This window comes from Netta rufina (assembly GCF_964035555.1).
Source record: "Netta rufina genome assembly, chromosome: 8".
Lineage (NCBI taxonomy): Eukaryota > Metazoa > Chordata > Aves > Anseriformes > Anatidae > Netta > Netta rufina.
In genome coordinates this window covers 10,884,757-10,906,384 of record NC_140131.1, presented here as the reverse complement: position 1 = coordinate 10,906,384, position 21,628 = coordinate 10,884,757, and the positions used below count along the sequence as shown (strand labels likewise).

Sequence of the window (21,628 nt, the reverse complement as noted above, 5' to 3'; positions counted from 1 at the left end):
TTAGTGTGGCTGCTCGGCCCCACAGCAGAGACACGAGGATTGCTTGGCCAGCCCAGCAGAGCCTGGGGAGGAAGGAAGGACAAAGGAAGCAGCTGTGGCAGCAGCCAGAGAAGGGGCTGGGGGTGAGTCCTTGCCGGCTTTGTTTCTAGCCAGGTGGATGTTCCCAAACACCATGTAACAGCTGGTGCCTGTGAGGACTGGCAGGGGACTCGATGCTCTTAATTCTGCCTTGCACACAGGGCAGTAACACAGGGCGTCCCGCTTGGATCCCTGGTGGAGCAGGGGGCTGCTCTGCTCATCCTGGCAGTAGGGGAGACCCCAGCTCGGGCCCTCAGCACTGTGAAGGGCCTGGCAAGGGGAAAAGGGACAGAAAAACAGACCTTGGCTCTTCTCCCTCCCCAGCCGGAGAGGCTGAGGGGCTGCCAAGGGCTGTGCGGCAGGGAGAAGAAAGGCGACGTTCATGGGAGCTGCGTGGCTCCGAGCTGCTGGGCTGCGGGCCAGGCACGTCAGCACCTGATGGGCCAGCCCCAGGCAGCGCTGCAACCCTCGCCTGTTCTGCCTCAGCATGGGGCTTTTCCAGATAAGCTGTACCCAGAGCCGTGGGGGCTCTCCCACCCCACCGCCTGCCTGCTCTGGCCTGGCCTCCTGCTGTGTGGGAGCCTTCCCCAGGAGCCCGGCTACCGTGCTGCCCCCGCACCAGGCCTGGGGCCGCCTCCCCCGGCCTCTGCTGTTTTGTGGGGGCCTGGCTCGCTCCTGGCACAGCCACAGGGACCCCACAAACCATCGGCCTCCAGCCCTGCACTGGCAGTGCCGGGGCTGCACAGATGGTTCCCAGCAAGAGCAGTGGGGGCATCCCCTCAGGGCTGGGCTGTCCTCGCCTCCGCCAGCACATCCCCTCCCTCTCCAGGCAGGCTGAGACACCCGGCTCCTTCCTTCCTGGACAGAGGAGCCCTTGTGCGGCGTTCTGGGGAGGCGCCTGGTACCTGGGGGGAGACCTTGCCCTCCCTAGCAAACATGTCTGGCTGCAGCTGGGCCCTGCTTGGCGCCTCAGAGGTGTTTCAGGCTCGCCCCTCTCCGAGCACAACCTGCCCCGGAGCCCCAGGAGAAGCAGGTGAGGTCCCGCAGGCTGCCGGCACCCCATCAGCTCCCGGGGGATGGCTCCGTGCGGGCTGTGACTGCCCCGTGCCTGGAGCACGTCCCTCAGGGAGATGCAGCCCAGCCACCAGGGCCTTGTCCCCAGGGCCACCAGCCCGCGGGTGGCCGGAGGGGTTTGGCCGTGCCGGGGCGCGATGGCCTGGGCAGGAGCACGGCATGGGGTGAGGGCTGTGGGGCTGGGGGTGGCACTGCAGGGCTGGGTCATGGTGCCTGTGACATCCTGGGGTCCGCCGTGGGTCTGCTGGGGACTGGGCTGCTCCCGTCAGCCTAACGGAGCCTGTGGCACAGCTGCCGTCAGCCCACTCCCTCCAGGGATATTTTTAGGGCTGCCTGTGCTGATGAGCAAGAGCTGACAGGCTGGCTCTGTACCCAGGCGGCGCGGTGCCCTTCGCAGCCCTGCCTCAGCACACAGCTGATGGGGAGCACGGGCCCGCGGGGATGCTCAGGGGCTGCGGCCACGGCCCCCAGCTGGGAGAGGCAGCACAGCCTGCCCTGCCCACGGGGCTGCTGGCGGCTGGGCTGGGCTGCTTGTGGCCCCACTGCAAGCACGTGTAGCTGGGAGCCAGGAGGATGCTCTAGCATGCATGGAAATCATCTACATGTGCATCGATCCCTGGATGGCACTTCTGGTTTGAGTGCAGAGCTGGCCTTAGGCAAGAAATATGCGAGTAAGTGACTGTGAGGATGGTAGTGAATACGTGCTGAGGTGTTTCTTCTCCCTCTGGGCTTGCACAGTTTTGCTGTTCTTGTGAAATCAGGTTTGTGCCCCCCCCCAGATTTCACTAGTCCCCTGTGGCTGCCAGCTCTGCACATCTGCTGCTCTGAGCACTCCGTCAGTGTCCCCTGCCACCAGCCCGTGTCCCGCCAGCACACGCGGTGCCCAGAGCCGTGGGCCACCTGTGCTAACCCCTCGTCATGCTAAGTGGCTGCAGGAACATACCGGCTGCCCAAACGCTGAATCTCCCAGAGAGCTTCTCATGCCCTGCAGCAGAGTATGAACGTTTGGGCCGCATCCTGCAGCGTGCTGCGGACCAACACCCCTCTGCCTACCCTGCCCCTGCGTTGCAGGATGCGGCCCTGGCTGTCGTGCAGCGCTGCGGGGCATGGGAGTGCTGGGACCAAATGATGCAAGGAACGTGGCTGTCAATGATGATGTGAAACGTCTGAAGTGTGCCTATCCCCATGCAGCTGTTATGCACAGCATGACCAAGATGGCACACGGGCATCGTGTCTGTCTGAAATCATGGCAAATGACATAGCTGCCAAGCTCCCAGCGGGCACAGCCCGGCTGCTCCAGGATGCAGCTTTCCGGGACTGACGCTGGCTCGCAGCCATGTCCTCAAGGCACAGGGAAGAGATCAGAACTATGCATATTGGAGAGGTTTGTAAATTCCCAGTGGGTTCTGTGAACCGCTGGGCTTAATGCTGTGTTTTTTGGCACCAGACCATTTGGGTGCACACAGGAGAGACCAGGAGGAGCACCGAAGGTGCTCAGCGTGGTGCAGGAAGATGGTGTTGTGTTATGGCCACAGCAGGTGGACCTGGGTTAAGAGGCTTCAGTTCATCGGGCATCCAGGGAGCAGATGGAGATAAGCTGGGCTTTAGGTAGCAGAGTGGGGAGAGAGGACCGCTGCCGTGTGGCTCCATCACCACACGAAGCTGCTGAGGCTGCACAAAGGCTTTCTTGCTCCAGCACAGCTCAATTAAAAAGTAGCAGAGCTCCAGGGTGGGAAATGGGGTGGCCCTGGGCAAAGGCCTGGAAACAAGCACGGCTGCCTGCCTGTGTAACACCCCAGGGCCAGCCCAGGCTGTGCCTTGTCTGGTTTTAGAAAATTTGTGTGTGAGGGGGTCAAGAAGTCCATCCTCTGGCTGAGCCTCTCCTTTGGGCTGCTGGGGCTGTTTGGATGGGAGAGGAGGAGCTTCCTCGCCCAGCACCCAGATATCACGGTCTTTGCCCCCAGCGCTGAGCCCTCTGCAGGTTTTCCCTGCAAGGCGAAGGGGAGGCGAAGGCAGAAAGAGTTAGCTCCGGGCCATGAGGTGCTGGGTCTCAGAGGTAAGGGGGCAGCGGGAGTGGGATGGGGCATGGGGTTAGGTGCCAAACCGGGGCACGAGAGCCTGCTGGCATCTGCCCTGCATTCCTGAGGAAGGCAGCGCTCATCTCCGCTACTGCCTGACCCAAACCAACCCAGAACCACCAGGACGAGCAATTTCTCAAAATGGTAGCAGCCCGACCACCGGTTCAAAGGGATAGAGTCAAGGAGAAACAGCAAGTGTGGCAGCCCTTCGTGCCCCAGCCAGTGATGTTGCGTGGTTGGAATGGAATTGGAAGGCCGGCTGAGCCCCTTTAAAGCTGCTGAGCGACACACAGAGCCTTCGGTGACCGCATGGCTGCGAAACGTACTTAATTTGAAGTTTGTGTTTTTCTGCCCTCAAGTTCTCACCTTTGGACCTTGCACTCCCCTCTGCTGGGCTGAAGCGCGCCCTTAGCATCACTCCGTTCCCGCTAGAATGGCAGGGGATGGTCTTGTGATGCAGCTCAGTTGCTCATTCTCCCATCTCTCAGCCTTATTTTTGCCCCATTTCTGGCTTTAGATACTTTGTCATGGCGGCGGTGCTGCTTCTTAAGATTCCTGGATCTGTTTTGCAGTTCTGAGACCTGAATCTGGCACAAAATTGGCTTTGCCAGAGCTGCTTCTGCTCAGAAATCCCTTCCCCGCGTCTCTGGCTCACCTCTCGCCTAGCCGAGGCGCTGAGATGCAAGCGCAAGCAGCAGCTGTGCGTGGGGATGGCTCACTCTCTGGCTTTTTTCCTTAAACATTTTTTTTCCCTCCCTCCCCTGCTTTCTGGGAGATGCTCCATCCCGCAGTACAGTCCGTCCTGGCTGTTCCCAAGCACCTTCCTCTGCAGCCAGGGCTGTGCCTGCGCCGTGGGTTGGGGCTGTTCTGGCGGGATGTTCGCCTCGCAGCGTGGCAGCAAGCAGCCCCTTCGGTATTTGGATCAGCCACAAATGTAAGCCTGTCTCTTGTCATCTAGATAATTGATTTTAAAAAATATTAAATGGCACCCGACCAAGAAACAGTCGCTGGGGGTCTAGACGTGTTCCCAGTTGTTGATGTCTCCCCATTAAATCTTGGCTCGTGGACAGACCTCAGAGCTTAGTTGTTAATGCACGCAGTTAATCTAACGTGAGCCTTATTAATTCTTTATCGTACATTTTTAAATTAAAATCCTACATCATCGTTGACTCCTATGGAAAAGCCAAAGTGTGCTGCCTGGATGCTCTTACCAGCCAGACCTTTCCTTGTGCCCAAGGAGAAGTTTCTCTGACACGGTCTGTGTTGTGCCGACAGCAGCAGGGTGCCGTTTGCTGCTTTTTTGCCTTCCCATTAACAGCCTGGGCGCAAAGCAATCTGCTGTTTCTCTGCTCATGGCTTTAGCTCTTCAAAATATCCTGGCCTCCTACCAGGTGAGTATTTGTTAAAAATTAACGCGTGTGTTTCAACAGGAGCTGCAGTTACATCACCAAAATGTTGTTCGAGAGATATCTGGGGCTATGGGAGCGGGTCCCCCCACCACCCCCGTGTCCCACCCAGGTTCTTGCCATTGCGGTTCCAGTGGTTTGTGAGATTCAGATTTATTTAACAATCATCTCAGTAATTTGGGTCCACCTTGCTTCTCGCTCCCCCATGCTGTTACCTATCAAACAGGCACTTTGTCCATGCCAGGTGCCAAGGACAGCAGCCTGGGTTCGTGCCATGGGCTTGGAGTGGGGAGGGAACAGCATGGGCTTGGAGGGAGCCAGACTCCATCATCAGCAGTGCACAAGAGAAGCGATGGTGATACCCTGCGTGGGCTGGGAAAAAGCCTCACTTCACATCCATCTCCCTGCGGGGCTGCTGGGGAGAAAGAAACCCCTTGGAGTGGTGAATATTCAAAGAAAGCCTCAGCTGGCTTCTTGAAGGGGCAGAATTAAACGCGGAAACTCCACCCGGCTCGTTACTTTGCCAGGCTGCTTCGCGGTGCGGAGCGCAGGAACCGAGCAGCGCCGTGCTCCTGAGCCGCTGCTGGCGCTGCGCGTGGGCTGGGCGCGGCGTGAGGAGCACTGCGTGCTATTGCACTGACTTCACACCCAAACCAGCCTGAGAGCTGGCAGGCACGGCTGTGCTTTTTGCTGTCCTTTATCGCCTCGCACAGCCGGCTAATGAGAGCCGGGACGTCCGCTCCCAGAGAGCTCCAAACCTGCTGCAGCTGCCAGGCTCGGCTCGACAGGTCCCCAGAAAGTGTCACCCCTGGTACTCGTGATGCTGGGGCAGGGAGCAGGTGAGGGATGTGCATGGAGAGAGGTGTCCCCAGCAGCCCAGGTGACAAGTGGTGGGGCTGGAGAAGATTTGGGATGACCCCCTGTGAAGGCTCAGTCTGGTGCTACGGCAGCAAGGACTAAAGCAATCCTTTAAGACAGGGAGTAGGAAAAGGCAGATTTAATTTCCAAGCTTGAGCATTAGGGAGGCTCTTTGTGGGATTCTACGTCTTGAAAAGGATTCAGGAAAATTGGAGAGGCTGCGTAGATCAGAAATGCAAAAAATGGCTTGAGGGTGGGAGGAAAAGCCTGGCGGTTAGAGAATTAAGCAACTCCGTACATTTTGCTCGTCAGGAAGATGGATGGGGGGGGGGGTTGCTCGCAGCATATGCACAGTGTCACCAAGAGAAAATGCCAGGCTCTGACAGGCTCTTCAGTCCAGCAGAAGGCAGGGGAGGACAGTACATGTGCGAGCTGAAGCCAGGCAGGCGGTGCGGGCTGCTTGTCCGAGGGACGCCTGACGCAGCCCCGGGAGCGCTGGCAGAGCCAGCTCCCCTCGTCACAGGCAGCCTCGCTCCTTTCTCGGAAAATACGCCCGAGCCAGACGTAGCACGTTGGGATTAAGGCGAGGAAACGCCGCGTGGCGTGCCGGCCGGCGGCTCAGCCTGGCGCAGCGGGACGCCGGGCAGCACCGCTTTGTCCCTTCTCCCGAGGAAGACCACGGGGAGCGTGGGGTGGCCGCGATGTGTACATGCAGGCTGCCGCTGCCCAGCCGCCTGCGCCGCGGTGAGTATGGCTCTGTGCTGCTCAAAACATCTGGAGGGGGGCAGGATTTTTCAGCAGAGGTTGGCTTGTTTGAGCTCGTTTCGTGAGGGACTGCTGCCAGTGTTATTCAGTGGGGCTGCTCTGAGGGTGGCCAGAGCAGCAGAAATGCAAAGTGCTGCCCACAAACTGAGCACAGTGATCCCCAGAGCGCACAGCACGCGTTTAGGAATAATGCATGATGAGTGTGTGAGATAAAAACAAGTTTGGCTGGAGTGATGGAGACAAAATATGAGTGTGTTACAGCCCACGTTTCATTCCCCGAGCCCGTGCATCAGCAGAGGTAATCCCTGTCTAGCCATTACTGGAAAGAGATCTTTGCTGTGGTATTTAGTGGCATTTAATTAATAATAATGTATTACATTAATTAGTATCAAGGCTGATGCGATGACATGTAATTTGGGGGGAAGGATTACAGCGTGAGTATTAGAATGAGAATTTCTATAGGGCAGAGAGTCAAATGAGGTTAGCAGGCTCGCTGCGGAGGGAGCCTGGAGACAGATGTGTGTGTGGCAACCAGTGTGGATAGTTACAGCACAACTTTATTTACTGCTGAGAAAAGAGCACATCGCTGTTATTCACCTTGACGTGTCACACCTTGTGATGTTTGACCTTACCAAACAAAAAGGCAAACAGGTGCTGCTGCAGAGGAAGTGCCTGCGGTTGATGACACCAAGCGCAAGCTGCGTTTGCGGAGCAGTTTTGATGTGCCAGCCTCCTTTCAGAGGAGGGGAAGGAAAAAGTTCTGCTGAAGGTCTCCAGGATGTGGCCCAGCCCTATCAGGATATGAGAGCCTGAACCAGAGGAGAGCTTTGGCCCTGCATGTTATGTGGGCACTGGGTTGTACCCAGACCGATGTGAGTGCCCGGGGGAGCTGGTGGGGCTGATGCAGGGCAGCTGGGTGTGGGACACCCACAGGCACCGCCTGCTCCTGGTCCTGCTGAATTATCTGCAGTGTGTCCTCTCCCCGAGCCCTTCATCCAGCCTGCAGGCCAGTGTTGCTGTGGGGCATGCTCTGCAAACACATGGGCAGACACAGGCTCCATCCCAGGGTTTAGTGGGTTGACTGCAAGTGGGTTTGTGTGGACCAGAATGTGCCACAGTTCTTGCCCTTTCATTTGGTCAGTTTTGCTGGAAAAGCTCCAGTGCGTTCCAGAAAGCAGCGCGGCAATATGATAGGATTTAATCAGGCTTAATTATTCCCCTGCTGTCATTCTCCTAGCAACATCCAGCTTGACATCTGCCTGCAAATGAAATGTGTAAGCTAAGTAGGAACATGTTCAGACTGAAGCCCTGCCACTCGAACCAGATCACTCCACTAATCGTTGCTGTAATTCATCTCGTGGCTGTTAGCTGCCAGGTGGTGGTACCTGATTTCCATAAACGCATGGCACTCTCCTCCCTGGGTTTTTCCAGGCAGGTAGGCTGCCTGACTTCACGCTGGGCTCCTTCCAGCACACCGACACCTGATAGCATGGGGTAGAGTTTCCAAACGACAAACCCAGGCTCCTTGGCAAGCCCCAGCCTTGTTGCTATCTGCCTCCATGCAACAGGTCCCTGCTTATCTGATTCCTCATCAAAATCAGGTCACCTGCTGTGCCCGCCGAGCAGGCAGTTTGAGCTCTGAGTGCACGAGCGGTCAACTTGCGGTGTTTCAGGTGAGGTCAGAACACGTCCAGAGCAGATATGGTGCAGAGATAGGAAGCTTGCGCTACCTGGCCGGAAGGATGGAGAGGTGCAGAGAGAGGCAAGCAAGAGCTGGGTGCTTGTGACAGAGCTGCGGAGCAGGAGGCGGTGAGGCTGCTTGAGGACATGAACCTGCGGGAGCGGCCGTGCAGCTGGAGGGGAGGCAGATATCTTGGATGGGTGAGCATGACCGGTGTCTGAATGTCTCAGCCCTGGGGAGGTGGGGGACAGTGTGCTCCGTGGGGGCCAGATCCATGGACTGGGCTGGGCTGCTGTGGTTTTGGCCCCTCTCCACCCCCTGGGATTGCTGGTGCCAGTGATATCTGGGTGTTGGCATGGATCTGTTCAGATTTCGTGTTGTGAAAATTGCATCCGAAGGGCCCAGCGGGTTGTCAGTGTGCCATGTGCATTCCTTGTGTCCCAATGGAGAAGTGTGATGGATCTGCGAGCCCAGCTGCAAGGATGCAGCACATTCAGCAAGCTGGCATGGCTTCATTTGTGCTGAATGTAAAGCTGGGATCTCTGCAGTACTTCAGAATAGCAGGGCCCCCCCAGCTCTCCCTGGGCCCTGTGTGGGCTCTGCCCCTCCCCAGGGGAGTGGGCTGAACAGGACTCAGCCTGTACCACCACAATGCTGTCTGCCTGCAGGCATTGGCACCCAGGCTTGCCCACAGCAGGGAATGCCACTGTGCTGACACCAGCCCTACCACAGTCCCTTAATTTCACGTGGCTTTCTGTTTCCTTGTGTTAGCACTGAATCACGGAGAGTGGAAACAGGAAATCACTGCTTGTCATTAATACCCTGAAAACGCGGGGCTATTCAGTACGGTACCTTTTATTTTAGACTAGATTTATTTTTCCCCCTCCATTCCTACCTCTTCATCATCCCCTCCCCGCGCTCCCTCCTATCGGACATCTTTCACTCGCTCCCTGCCGAAGGAGCACTGGGGCAAAGCTGGGGGGCTGCTGGGGGGGGCGGGCGAGGCGCGGACGGGCAAACGCCCCAGAAAGGCCTGGGAGCAGCTCCGGCTGCGTGGCACGAAGGGCGCTGTGCCGGGGGGGGGGCAGCGGGAAGCCCGGGGATGTGCGGGGAGGGGAGGGGAGGGCAGGGCAGGGCAGGGCAGGGCAGGGCCGGGCCGGGCCGGGCCGGGCAGCGGCGCGGTGCCCCCAGCACCCCCCTAGGCGCAGTGCCGCGCCGTGATTTACCGCGGGGTCTCTGCGCGCCGCGCGCTGATTGGCCGAGCGCCGCGCCGTGATTTAAAGCGGGGGGGGGGGGCGGGAGGAGGAGGGGGGAGAGCGAAGCACCCCCGCGCATGCGCACCGCCTCCCCACCGCAGCGCCCCTCCGGGGCAGCGGCGTTGCCGGCGCGCCCCCCTCCTACCCCCGGAGCTCCTCCCGCGATTGGCGGCGGAGGCGGCCCCTCGCGCTCGCCCATTGGCTGTCGCCGGCCGCTATGCGGGCGGGTTGGCCGCGCCTCGCCCCGCCCCGCCTCGCCATTGGCTGGGCCGCGGGGCCCCCTGCGCGCGGCGGCGGCGGCGGCGGCTGGGGCCGGGCCGGGGCCGGGGCCGGGGCCGGGGCCGGGGCCGTGTCGGGGCCGTGTCGGGGCCGTGTCGGGGCCGGTCCCGCAGCGCCCGGCATGGCGGCGGCCCGCGCCCGGCGGCCGAGAGCCCGGGGGCGGCGGGGTGAGGACGGGCGGGGCCGGGGTCGGGGTCTGGGTGCGGGTCGGTGGCCGTGCCGGTGGCCGTGCCCCGCTGACGCTGCCGTTCGGTCCCTCAGGTGCCGTAGCGGGGCGGCCGTGACGCCAGGATGGGCCTGCTGGTGCTGGTGCGGAACGTGCTGCTGGCGCTCTGCCTCTTCCTCGTGCTCGGCTTCCTCTACTACTCCGCCTGGAAGCTGCACCTCCTGCGCTGGGAGGACTCCAGTAAGTGCGGGGACGGGGCCCCGAGGGGCCGGGGGTGCTGCCCCCCCTGCCCCGGGGGCTGTGCCGGGGGCAGCCGGGGCGCTGCTCGGTGCGAAGCCAGGGTCACGCTCTGTAAACCTGCATTTGGGACCTCGGTCCCCAGCAGAACGTCCCCTTTGAGCTTGTGACTGCTCATCCTCAGCACAAAGAGGTTACGTGCCAAGGGTTTCCTTCCCTGAATCCTCCCGCCCTTTCCCGTCCCCTAAAAGAAAAAGGCAAGGATTTTCTCCTCTGTCGGGTTTTGGTTTCTTCCCCTGCTCACCTATTTGTCACTCTCTCATCTCACTGTGCCCTTCACAAATCCTCATCTCCCACCCATCCTCCCCGCTGTTATCTGCCAGCTGCCTGTCATCCAAAGCGGTGTCTCCCGACCCTTTGAAGCCCAAAGAGACATTTGACCTCACCGGATACAATCCGAGGATTGTACGGTGCAGTAATGCCGCGGGAGGGTTTAGTTGCAGTGGGATAGAAATCAGGCTGAGCTTTGATTGCTCAGTTAGTGCTTCTACTTCTGCTTGTGCCAATTGCTTGCAAGCGAGAATAAATTTTTTTGAAATATAAAAACAAGAAAACAACTCTCTCTTCTCCCCTTGCTGCCCAAAATACAATCCAGCCTTCTCTGCAGCTGCTCCATGGGTTGTTTCAGATGTCTCGCAGCCAACCGATGCTCTGGATCAGCGGCTGGGAAGCTCTGATCCAGAGGGATTGGGTTTGTGTCCAACAGCAGCCACCGCTCCAATTCTCCTTCCCTGTACTGCGTTTCTGGGCATGCTGCTGGAGGCTCCTGCTGCAATGCCTAATAAGCTGGATGGTATTTTTCTACCTCTGCACGCTCCGTATCTGCTGTTACATGCCCTGAGAAGTTGTGTGTGATGGCAGATGATGGCTCGGAGATGCTGTTTGCACTGATGCGGTGAATTTGACAGGAGGACTGCTAAGGTGACTTGTGCTGGAACAGGTATCACAAGACTGAACTTCTGCAAGGTGACACGTAGCGTCTTTCTGGACAGGGAGATTTTTGTTCAGGTTGGTGCTTCAGGGAGAGAGTCAAAATCTTGATTGTGACCTTCTGAAAACTAGCACTTCTGTCAATGATGTGTACAAAATCCTTCCCAAATGGAAATAAGTGCAGAATGTAGTTAAAAGAACAGCTTGGTCATGTTATATTGCCAAATTGCCATCCATGCCATCCTTTGCTTCTTTCATAGCATCAGAAATTGTGTTGAGACTTCCCCCAGCCTGTATAACCAGCAAACAAAAAAAATGAAAACCAAACAAAACCCCAACCAAACCAAACAAAACCCCATGTGCACAGCAAAACCCTTCAGGCTGTAACCTGTGTGTGAACTTTGTTAAATGCGGAGGAGGAACCTTGTCTTTGTGCCACGTATCAGGGCGCTGGGGGAGCTTCTACATTTCTTCAGGTTCTGCCTCTGGATTTTGTGGCTGTAGTTTTGTGTGCGATTTCTTGTTTTAAAGCATGGCAGTTTCTTGGGGGTTTTGTGGTCGTTTTGTGGTCATACAGCGAAGGTGTAGGCAGAGGTGGATTTCCAGAAATTGAATGCTTCTACTGGAAAAGATGACTTAAGTTAGAATAATTTGTGTTGGGCGTCCTGGCAGCTTCCAGGTACCCAGGGTGTTCTGACAGGAGGTGATGTCACTGTCTTTGTCTTAGGTGTATGTCTACTTTTTATATTTTAATCTTGTGTTTTAAATGTGTTCTTCATTTAGTCCTGGAAATTACAGTGCTTATATTAAACTTCTTCAACAGTTACAAAGCAGTGATGCCAACTTGAAGATTTAGCTTATTGATCTTTATCAGTTGTCCCAACTGGTATGCGCTGTACCATCGTTCCTTTTCTTCTAGAAACTTTTATGGATTGTCTTAAATATCACATGATGCTCCTTGCAAGTTTAGTGTAAGCAGCAGTCAAATGTAAGAGGGACAGTTTTTATGTGGTTGCTTTTGAAAGCAGTAAAGGTGGTAGTGGTTGTCAGTTGATCATTAGAGTTCTGTTTGTACTAAAAATGTTTTATTTATCATGTAATTTTATACATGAGGAACCTATGCAGACGTGAATTACACATTCAAAATCCTATATTGGGAAACTTGATATGAGGAGTTAATGTTAAGCTTCTATAAATAAGCATTTGGGAGTTAACAAATAACGGAATTGAGGTTGCTCATTTAACCGTGATTAGGCCTCCTTGAGCACGTGTAACATAATATGGCTTATAAAGTTGCAATTATATTTTCTTTTGTCTAAAGGAAGCCTTGCCTAATCAGTACAGGAGGCAGATGGTGTTTGATAGCTGTGTTTTTATTTCCTAGGAATTCAATCTGTGACCTTGTAAATTTCTTCCTAACTGATACAAGGCTCAAGTTGAAAAGGACAAAACAAAGTTAGCTTTGTTAATTCCTGGGTGTTTAATAATCTGAGAGTATTGATTTTATGCGTATGTCACTTTTTCATTCCATTATTTTCTTTTTTCACGTGACCAGTGACTTTGTTTGGTGTCGATGACTCCCTAGTTTCAGTGGTCACATACGTTTTCTCTCTAATCCGTTCTTTGTGCCAGCAGAGGCAGGAAGCTAAGCTGATCCTGGTATCTGACACCCTCGTAATCTCTTCAGAGACTGCTTTTAGAGAACTTGACACCTGTACTTAATACCGGCCAGAAATCAAAGTTGTCATAGAGTATGGTGAAAAATACTTCACCTGCTTACTTGGTGCTCATGTGATTTGTTCACTTAATGTGTTAGAAAACGCCCATACGTGGCTGTTAGGGATTTGAGTGTAAGAACTCTGGTCACACCGAGATGTGGATGCTTGTATGTTCAGCTGCTACAGTAAGAAGCAAACAGTTGAAGTATGTCATTTATTGCCACTTCTGACACCTCCAAGAAGGGAGCTAAACTTCTGAACATTCTGAAAGATGCATGTCGGTGGTTCTCTTCCCATCTCTGCCTGACTTTAAATCTGTCCTCTTTGAGTGATGCCTTCACGAGTTTTGGGAGATCGTTCTCCTTACTGAGTGACTCTACACCTTGCCAAAACACAACGGGGAATTGAAATGAATTCATTCTCTAAGGCTTATTTTTCCTGTGACAGGAATAGACTGAATTCGCTAATGTGAGCTAATTAAGATTGAATTAGGCTCAGCTGCTTCTTCCATTCAAGACAAACTGCCAGCGGCTGTGACCCCTCTCTTACCCTTGTCCTGAGCATGGTGACGGGCTGTTCTTCCCGCAGCCTTGCCTTTCTCATGTGTGTGGTGATGCTGCTAGCTCTCAGAGCAGCAGTTTGGCACAGAAAGAGGTGTGTCACACTGAGTGCTGGAGGGCTGTGAGTTCTGGGCATTGCTGGGACTGTAGGAGCAGTTTTTAGGATTGAGGTGAGCTTTCCTTTTTTCCATTTTATTTTTATTTTATCTTTTCCTGGTTTCCATAATGCAGCTTTGGTCTCTGTCAGTAGCAGTAAGAAAAACCCTTTCTTGCAAGTTCTCTGTGGACAGGCAGTCCCTCTGATTCCAGGCGCTGGGTTGCCTTGTGGCGTGCTAAGCGCGTAGAATTGATAACGTGGGGTGGGACATAAACAAGGAAATAAATTTGGTGTCAAGGCTAGGTATCCTGTACGTACGTGAAGGACCTTGCAGCAGCAGGTAATCATAGCTCTGTTTATGTACAGCGAGTTGCCAGGGATTTATTAACTAATAATAGTAGTGATAGTAGCAGGCTTTGAAGGGCTGAGACATGCACCACAGCCTCTTTCCTAACAACTCTCTTCTGTCCTTTCCAATACCTCGGTACATTTGGCTCTGAGGAGGAAGGAGATGGTATCTGTGCTACTGTGAAGGAGACAGTGCGTGGGAAGGTGCCCCAGCATCTCTGGACAGTAGGAAGGAGATGGAGCCTTGCTGACAGTGCTTCAGGATTTCCTTTATATCCCTCGTTGGAGGAACACTTTTTTACCGAGAGCTGTGAAGGGCAGAATATGGTCACGTTAAAATGAAATCCTGATGTTTGTTACTTAACCTGGTACGTGTATAGCTGATTTTGCAAAAATGAGTATGCTGTAAGGAAGGATTGATTCCATTAAAAATGTCCTGGCTATGGAAATATTGGACTCATCCCCCCAAGGCAGCACTTTTTTTGGCCTCTCTGAGTATTGAAATATGCTTGGGACAAGGGCAGCATGACTGTGTTTTCCAGTTCTTTATTGTATTTGCATCTACATTAGCATTGAATTAATTTGAAAATATACTCTACTTCGGGTACTTCTGCCAGAACCCAAGTTAATACAATTTATAACTATAGATTTTGAGCTCTCGGTTTGAATGTGGCTTCTGAAACATCCCCAGGTATTTTCTGTTGATGTCTCCATAACAAAATCAAGTCACTGCTCTGTCATCTGTTGCTCAATGTTATTTTCAACTCTAATTCTGGAAAGGCAGCCAAAGAGATAAAGCTCTGGGAAGAGATTTTCTGAAGGTATTTCAGGACCCTTATCCTTTTTCTTTTTTTTTTTTTTTTAATATCTGTTTCTATGGGAACTGAGGAGACATAAACAGGCAAAACTGACTCACTTCTGGTTGCAGGTTTTTCGTCTGCTTGCATTTCCATGGAGACCAGTCTCACAGCAAATAAGGCTAAATTAATAAAAAGCAATCAAACTTGTACCTTTCACATATGGTTTCTCTCCTTCAAAATGAAATGGTGTTTTTGTCAATTCTCGTGCTAAGGACTAAAAATGCGTTGAAGAAGCTGATCTTTTTACAAGGGTTTGGAACATGCATGCCCTTTCTCGTGTGGTTAAAGCCTCATCATACATGTGACGGTATGTGGCAGATTTATAGCAGTTGTAGTTGGAGTTACTGGGGTTGTTACTTGCCCTACAGTAAGGGAGGGGATCTTGCTTACCCTGACATCTGACTTCTTTCCATTCTGTTCTTTAATGACAACCAGCTAAAAAACATTCAGCACCAGTGAGCAGCCAGGCCATGGAGGCAAACTCATCCCCTTTGTGGGGGTGAAAATGTGCACTACCTTTGTGTTCAGACCTCTATATCTGGGAGTTACTGTCCTATTTGTCTTTGCCAGGAGAAAGAAGTGCTCCTATAAAAATAACATTTCAGGGCCAGCTCAACTTGGCACTGCGAGCGTAAATCTCTGATGAAAGTGGCCGGAGCTCAGCTGGCTGGATTTATGGTTAGGTGGATGAGGAAGCACATCATTTTCTACTGTGGGATTACGAGGCACTTGTGTCCCTGTTGGTGGGGATGACAAACAAATGGTGATGTTGATGGTTTGTTTCTGGTGCTCTGCAGCTGTCTGTGGCCATAGCCTCAGGGGTGTGTGCTTGTTCTTTAGGGTAGACTTTGTTGCTGCTGCTCCTCCTCAGGCTGAGAAGCCTGATAGATGTTAACCTCGTGGGCATTAGTTGCTTTTGAGAACTGATTTGGGCAGTATTTTGCAGCAGCATGGGCTTCCTGAAACAGTTGGTTTGTTATTTTTCTTTGCAGGGGAAGAGACTGGAAACAGAGTTATTAGGAGTTCATAGTTACTAGGAACTGCTCAGTCGGTTTCTTTGCTCAGCTCTTCTGTAGTCCATGTTAATGCTGAATTTATTGTACCAAAACTGATTATGAATGGTTAGAAAGGTCTTGTAAAATGGAAGCAGCAACAAATTGAAGGGATCTTTTTGCTGCTTTTCAGGTGCTTTAGAGATATGAGTATCCCAGTGATGCCTTTTTGAAAGAAGGGTTCTATAATAGGTAGTAACTTATCAAGAGAGCAGTGATTATTAGATATAAAGATAGGAAAAAAAAAAAAAGTGTTAAAATGACAGTTGCCTAGTAAAATACCCTAATTTTTCTAAGAATTCTCCTGTTGGGCTGAAATGTTTTGCTTGTATTGAGCTTGAAAGCAGAAATTTCAGAGCGCCAATTGTGGTGGGCAGATCTCTTATCTGTGCAGAACACTGAAAAAATAGAATTGGTGCCCAGACATCGTTATCGCTGATCAATTTACTTTGTGCTCCCTGGGAACCTGCCAGAATCAGGAGCATGGCGAAGCCCAAATTCCTGGAGCTCAGGGAACTCAGTCGTGGCAGTGACCTCCCCAGGGGTGTCAAAAAATGTGGGTGGATGTGTGCTTCATCTTTCTCTGATCCTTTACAGCCACGCTGTTCCGGGGACTCTGTTGTCTGTCTCTCTAGGAATTTCTAGTGCTGCAGTAACGTTAACAGCATGGGGCAAAACTCTGCCGGGGCAATGGGAAATGTGCCTGACGGAGCCCTCGAAGGCAGGAACGAGCATTTCTCTGCAGGAGGAGAGCTCCCAGCACGCTCCTGAGGCTTAGGGAGGTCCAGGGGCAGGTTGCTGGTGGCAGTAAGAGCAGAGCACTCTGAGCACCTCTGGTCCAAGGAGCGGCTGTAACGCGGTGCTTGCACTTGCTCCATCTTTCTAGCTGCTTCAGCCCCGAGTTACTGCTTTAGGTATAAGCCACCAGGGTATGAAAGCGAGGTGCAGAAATAAGTACTTCTCTATCCTCTTACACTAGGATAGTTTTACATCCTAAAGCAGTCAGGTGCTCTGGCTTCTCTTCACGGTGGCAGGCTTGTCACTTTTTGAGTCCCTCGTTCATGTCTTTGTGTCCCCCTGTCCCTGAGCTTCCCTTGCTCAGCCGCTGTGTGGTTCCTCCCTGTTCCCCTGTCTGGGTTTGGCAAGCAGTTCCCTGCCTTGCCTCCATCCTATCACCGTACATCCCCTCGGCACACAAAAGCTGTACCTCTGCCCTGTAGCCAACACAGCAGGGGCTGTTGTGCCTTCAGGTGTTACTGGACTTGATGGATGCTCCACCCCAGCACTCATTTGATGTTGATGAATATTGATGCATAAATCACTTGTATTGATAGCTAGATCTTGGACTTTCTCCTTGGCCTTAATACAGGTAAGCTGGCCTTGGGCATCTTTTGTGCTCACGTCAGTTCTGCTGGCATTGTTGGGGTGATAACATCTGGCAAAAGGCAAAGGTTGTGCTTTGTCTCGAGCTTGGCAGCTGCGGTCTGGCCATGGCCTTAGTACTGATTCTGACCATGTCTGTTACACGCACGTTGTGGAGAAGAGATTTTTCCTGGATTGTTGTCTTCTGCCAAGCTACTTAGTGCTTTTGTTGCTGTCAGAGCTCATTTTTCTGCTGGAAACAATTTACATCCCGGTGCCAGGCAGAGGGAAGGCACCAGCCAAGCCTGGCGATGACTTGCAAGGACAGTATGGCTGGGTCGCGAGGTGCAGCTCGGTGAGTTGCATGCCTCTGTGCTTCCCAAGGACTGCAGCTGTGTACCCACACACCAAGCAGAACGCAATCTGTGCTCTGCGTGCATATCCTGAGAAGATCTTGGAACCTGAGATGGCTGACTTCTACCACAGGAGCACATCGCTCTTGTATGCACTGCTGTCTTGGGGAATAATAGCTCGTGAGGCTAGCACCAAAATTCTTGTCTGGTACAGAAACTACAAGGTATTTCATAACTGGTACTTAGTATTGTGAAATAGCCATAGGCTTGCACAATCAAAGGGACGTGTCTTTGGGGGTCAGAATTTAGCTCTTCTTGCTATGTTCCAAAAAAAGCCCAACAATGTCCTAAATAGTTATTTGTATTTTAGGAGCTTATAAACATATATAAATATATATGTTGTTTGTCCTAAACTTTTTTTCAAATGATGCTGGGATCCATTCTATGGTAACTCAGTCCCTGTTGCAAGGTGTCATTTTTTTCTTAGCTGTTTTCCAGTGGATTTCAGCACTAGGAACATTGATTAAATCTGAGGTTCATCTGAGCTGCTTACTCATCTGAGCTGAGTAAGTATGCCCCTTTCCTCTTGGAACAAGCAGAGTTAATGCAGCGTAGCTATAGAATGCTTTAAAGGAAGTAGTAAGGATGTGAGGGCACAGAAATCAATAAATGTTGAGTTTTTCAAAGGGGGTAAGTAGCTGAGGGCTTCCCACACACTAAGGCTTACTCTAAGTCAATGTTGACAAGGTTAATAATTTATATGTACAATGTACAAAAATCTTTTTATCTTTGTCAGAAATGAACCAAACTCTTAGCAGTGGTAATGCTACCTAAGTATTGCTGCTCAATTGCGATTGTGTCTAGAGATCCTAATCAAAAAAAACGTACTGAGACACGTTTCTTAGGATGAAGGGTGGTAGCTTAAATAGACTTGACTCTGGAAGGCAGAGGAAGCGGAGGCACAGGAAAGTGAAATTATTCCGTGTCACACAGCAGCTCAAGGGCAGAGCTATGAATAGAATAAAGGTCTCCAGGCTCTCAATCCAGCATCCAGTTGGCCAAAGGAGGCTTCTTCTCCTGTATTAATGCATTCTGCATCTGCTAGATTGAGAGAACAGTAATATGCTGAAGTTGCTTGCTTGGGGCAGAGATGATCTGCTCCTATTTGTACAAACACAGCACTCTTTAAAAGTGTAGTGTCAGTAACAAAGCTGGCGAGGTGATGGCTTGCTTGGACCGTGCTGGTGGCTTGGTGTAGGTGCTGTAATTAGGGGATGATGAGGCTGGTGTTACGAGCTCATACAACTTGCCTAAGATGCTTCTGTGCAAGTGCCTGAACAGTTGTGAATGCTGGTTTGGGGTTTTCAACCTTCAGATTCACCACATCAAAGGCACAGCACTTCATGCTTTCTAGCTGCATTAATACCGCAACTGCATTTTTCTTTTTGAAGGTAGGTTGGGGTTTTGATGTTTGTGTTGTTTGTTGTTTGTTTTTTTTTCCTTGTGGAAAAGTTTAATTTTGCTCTCCATACTCAGGCACAGAACTCCATTTTCTTCTATTTAAACTTAAAAAAAAAAAAACAAAAACAAACAAACAAAAAAAAAAGTTCAAGCAGAGACTAAACTTTGAGAATTTGTGCTCAAAGGCTGAAAACGTGAGCTTTTGAGAAGTGGGAAATAATGGAACAGTTCAGGCGGTTTTAACCATAGCAGTCACTAATGCTCTGGGTAAAATTAGAAATCTAATTACCGTGAATTTAGTTTCTGAGACTCTCTTGCCTTTTGAGACTTGCCCCACACAATTCTGTCACGTTCTAAATAGAGCATAGGCGGTTCTCCATTATGCTGCTCGGAAATTAGTAATTCTGCATTTTTGTTAGCACTGTTGCTGTAATCTCTGCTTAGAAGTGCCTTATTTGAGCATTGGGAAGGCTTTTATTATTATTAAATATGAGTCATTACAACGTTAATTTCTCTCTATATTGGTCCTTTTGTGTTTGGGTCCAGTACTTCATTAGAAGCAGAAGACTGAGCTAATACAGTGTAAAGACTGCAAAATGAGTTCTAGTTCTTTTTTAAAAAAAAAAAAAAAAAGTGTTACTTCTGATTGAGTTTTCTAAATTTATTTAATATTTAAGGACTTAATTTGAATATTTCCAAACTTCTGAGAGGTTTGCACATTGGAAAAAAAAAGCCATATTTGCTTTAGTAAAATATGAAAGGTTCTGCACAATATCGTGTTTTATTACTTCTGTTTGCTGCATGTGCTGTTTCTCACTAAGTTAGTATTATAATTATGATGTGTTGGATCGAAGAAATAGTTTGTGCTCCTGTGAATAGAGAACAGGCCACTATGTAAAGAGACTGCCCTCAGGCTGCTGCATCCTGACCTTTAAATGCTTTAAGTTTCTTGATATAGTTATTAAAGCTCTTTTTTTTTTTTTTTTAACAAGAGTTAAAAATAGCTCATAAACTAGGGCTACGTATTCTTTATGATGTGCTCTCCTATGCAAGTTGCATTTCCTGCTTCAAAGGATGGATGAAGGACTAAAGAAACCTGCTGTTGTATAGTGCTGGGTAAAAATAAATTTTGGTGCCAGGTATTTCACTCTCTTCCAGCAACCTTTGCAGTTGTAGCATAAAAAAGAACGAAGATAAGTTGTTTGTTTGTTTTTTCCTGCGCACTCAAATATAATTGCATAAGTTTGGGCTACTTTGGCTGATTTTATTTAATACTTAGCGGTGTAGCTAAAAGGTTTAAAAAGCCCCTCTCAGGTGTTGTGTATTAATCGCTGTGTTTGACATAATGCTGCTTTAGTATAAACACGCCTCACTCAGCAGTCGTGCGTTTGTTTGTGTCTTTGCAGCAGTGGAATTACCCCATAAGTAGCTTTCTTTATCCTCAGCCTGGTTCGTGATGTTAGCTAATCTCATAATGGGCTCTTCTTTAGGACCTGCTTAAGGAAAGTTTGGAATATCTGTACGATGGACTACTTAATGTGCTGCAGTTGCTTGGCTGGAAGAGCTGGACAAAAGCTGTCAGAGCATTTAGCCTGCAGTCAGCTTTGCTGCTTGTGCCCTGGAACAGGTGGCTGGGGGGATCGAAGAGCTGTTCGTGCTCATGGGAAGGTCTTGTGGGATCTGGGAGTCTTGTGGGATCTGCTGTCAGATCTCTTCCTGAGAACTCCAGATGATGCACCAGGAGCTGCAGTATCCCTATCACCTCTTCCTGCATGAACTGTTCTTTTCCCCATGATTTATACTCGTCTATTCCCGTAAGCAGTGATTTTTAAAAAGGTACGTTGTGTCTCCCACTTCAGTTGGAGTAGCATGTGGTACTGTGATTTTTTTTTTTCCCCTGAGGAATCGAGTTTTTTGCTTTGTCCTCTATTTTTTTTTTTTTTTTTGGTTAGATGCTTTAATCTTTGCAAAGACTAAATGACATGATAGCAGAGGTAACGTGAATTGACTTTGGGACGTGCTGCAATGGAAAAGTTTCTGCTGAGCCCATGGTTAAGCAGTTCCCTCTCTGCTGGCAAGCGTTCAGATATGCTGGGAAACTTGCTCGTATAATGGATCCCAACAGGAAACTGATATAGTGTGAAAATACAGAAGCCTTCCTTTCCCTTCCGCTCCAGCTCTTTGGAAATGTTGGATTTGATCCATACCAGGCAGGCTGAAATGTTTAAGTCCATACATCAGTTCCAGTCTTGCAGGCAGCCAGGTGAGGAGGCTGCGGCTCGCCGAGGCGTGCTGTTATTGCAGGTACCACTTGAGGGCAGTAGATGTCTGCTGCCTGACCCCTCACCAGGACTGCAATGCCAAAAGCTCTTGAGTGTTGGGTCAATGTTATTTCAGAAAATAAAAATTTAAAAAATCACAGCATTCCACTTTCCTGTGCAGTTACAAAGTGGCACCTGCCATTGTCTGGGTGAATTTCAGTAAATACTAAGTCAAAAATCCCTTCTCCAGAGTTACTTGCTTTTAGAGTAACTTAATTTGGAAAGAACTTTGCTATTTGTCTAATCCAGTTGCCAGTACCCATTTTCATAATCTGATCAAGTCCCATCTTGTAACAGGTTTTTGTTCTTGCCTCCTGCCACTCCTATTCAGAAGGTATTTTTCAGCTTCATGCTAATACTTGGACTTTTATTTAAAAAAAAAAAAAAAGAGAAGTTGAAATTATCATACATTTCCCCAAAGAACCTGGGGAGAGTAGGGGAATGTTACTTAGTGGTGCAAGGTTCTGGGGTACCATGCTTGTGTTATTGCAGAGGGAGGGAAATCCAGACAAATCTGAAGTCCTGAGGAAACCATGCTTAGTTACTTCAGTTATTTTTCAGGACAGTTAGTTTAATTTAAAGGACTTTTGCTAGTTGAGGAGAAATACCTTTTCAAACCTATAAGCTT

At 50.7% G+C, this 21,628-nt stretch overlaps 1 protein-coding gene across 2 annotated transcripts in view; it reads left to right on the top strand.

Moving 5' to 3' along the window:
- The first annotated feature begins 9,507 nt into the window (after positions 1-9,507).
- Positions 9,508-21,628, top strand: part of ST3GAL3 (ST3 beta-galactoside alpha-2,3-sialyltransferase 3) — a 167,514-nt gene continuing 155,393 nt past the window's right edge. For both annotated transcript variants that reach the window (XM_084291395.1, XM_084291394.1), the window contains exons 1-2: positions 9,508-9,642; positions 9,737-9,881. In XM_084291395.1, coding sequence (XP_084147521.1) covers positions 9,767-9,881 — 115 coding nt within the window. In that variant the 5' untranslated portion in view covers positions 9,508-9,642; positions 9,737-9,766. The remainder of the gene's footprint in view (positions 9,643-9,736; positions 9,882-21,628) is intronic.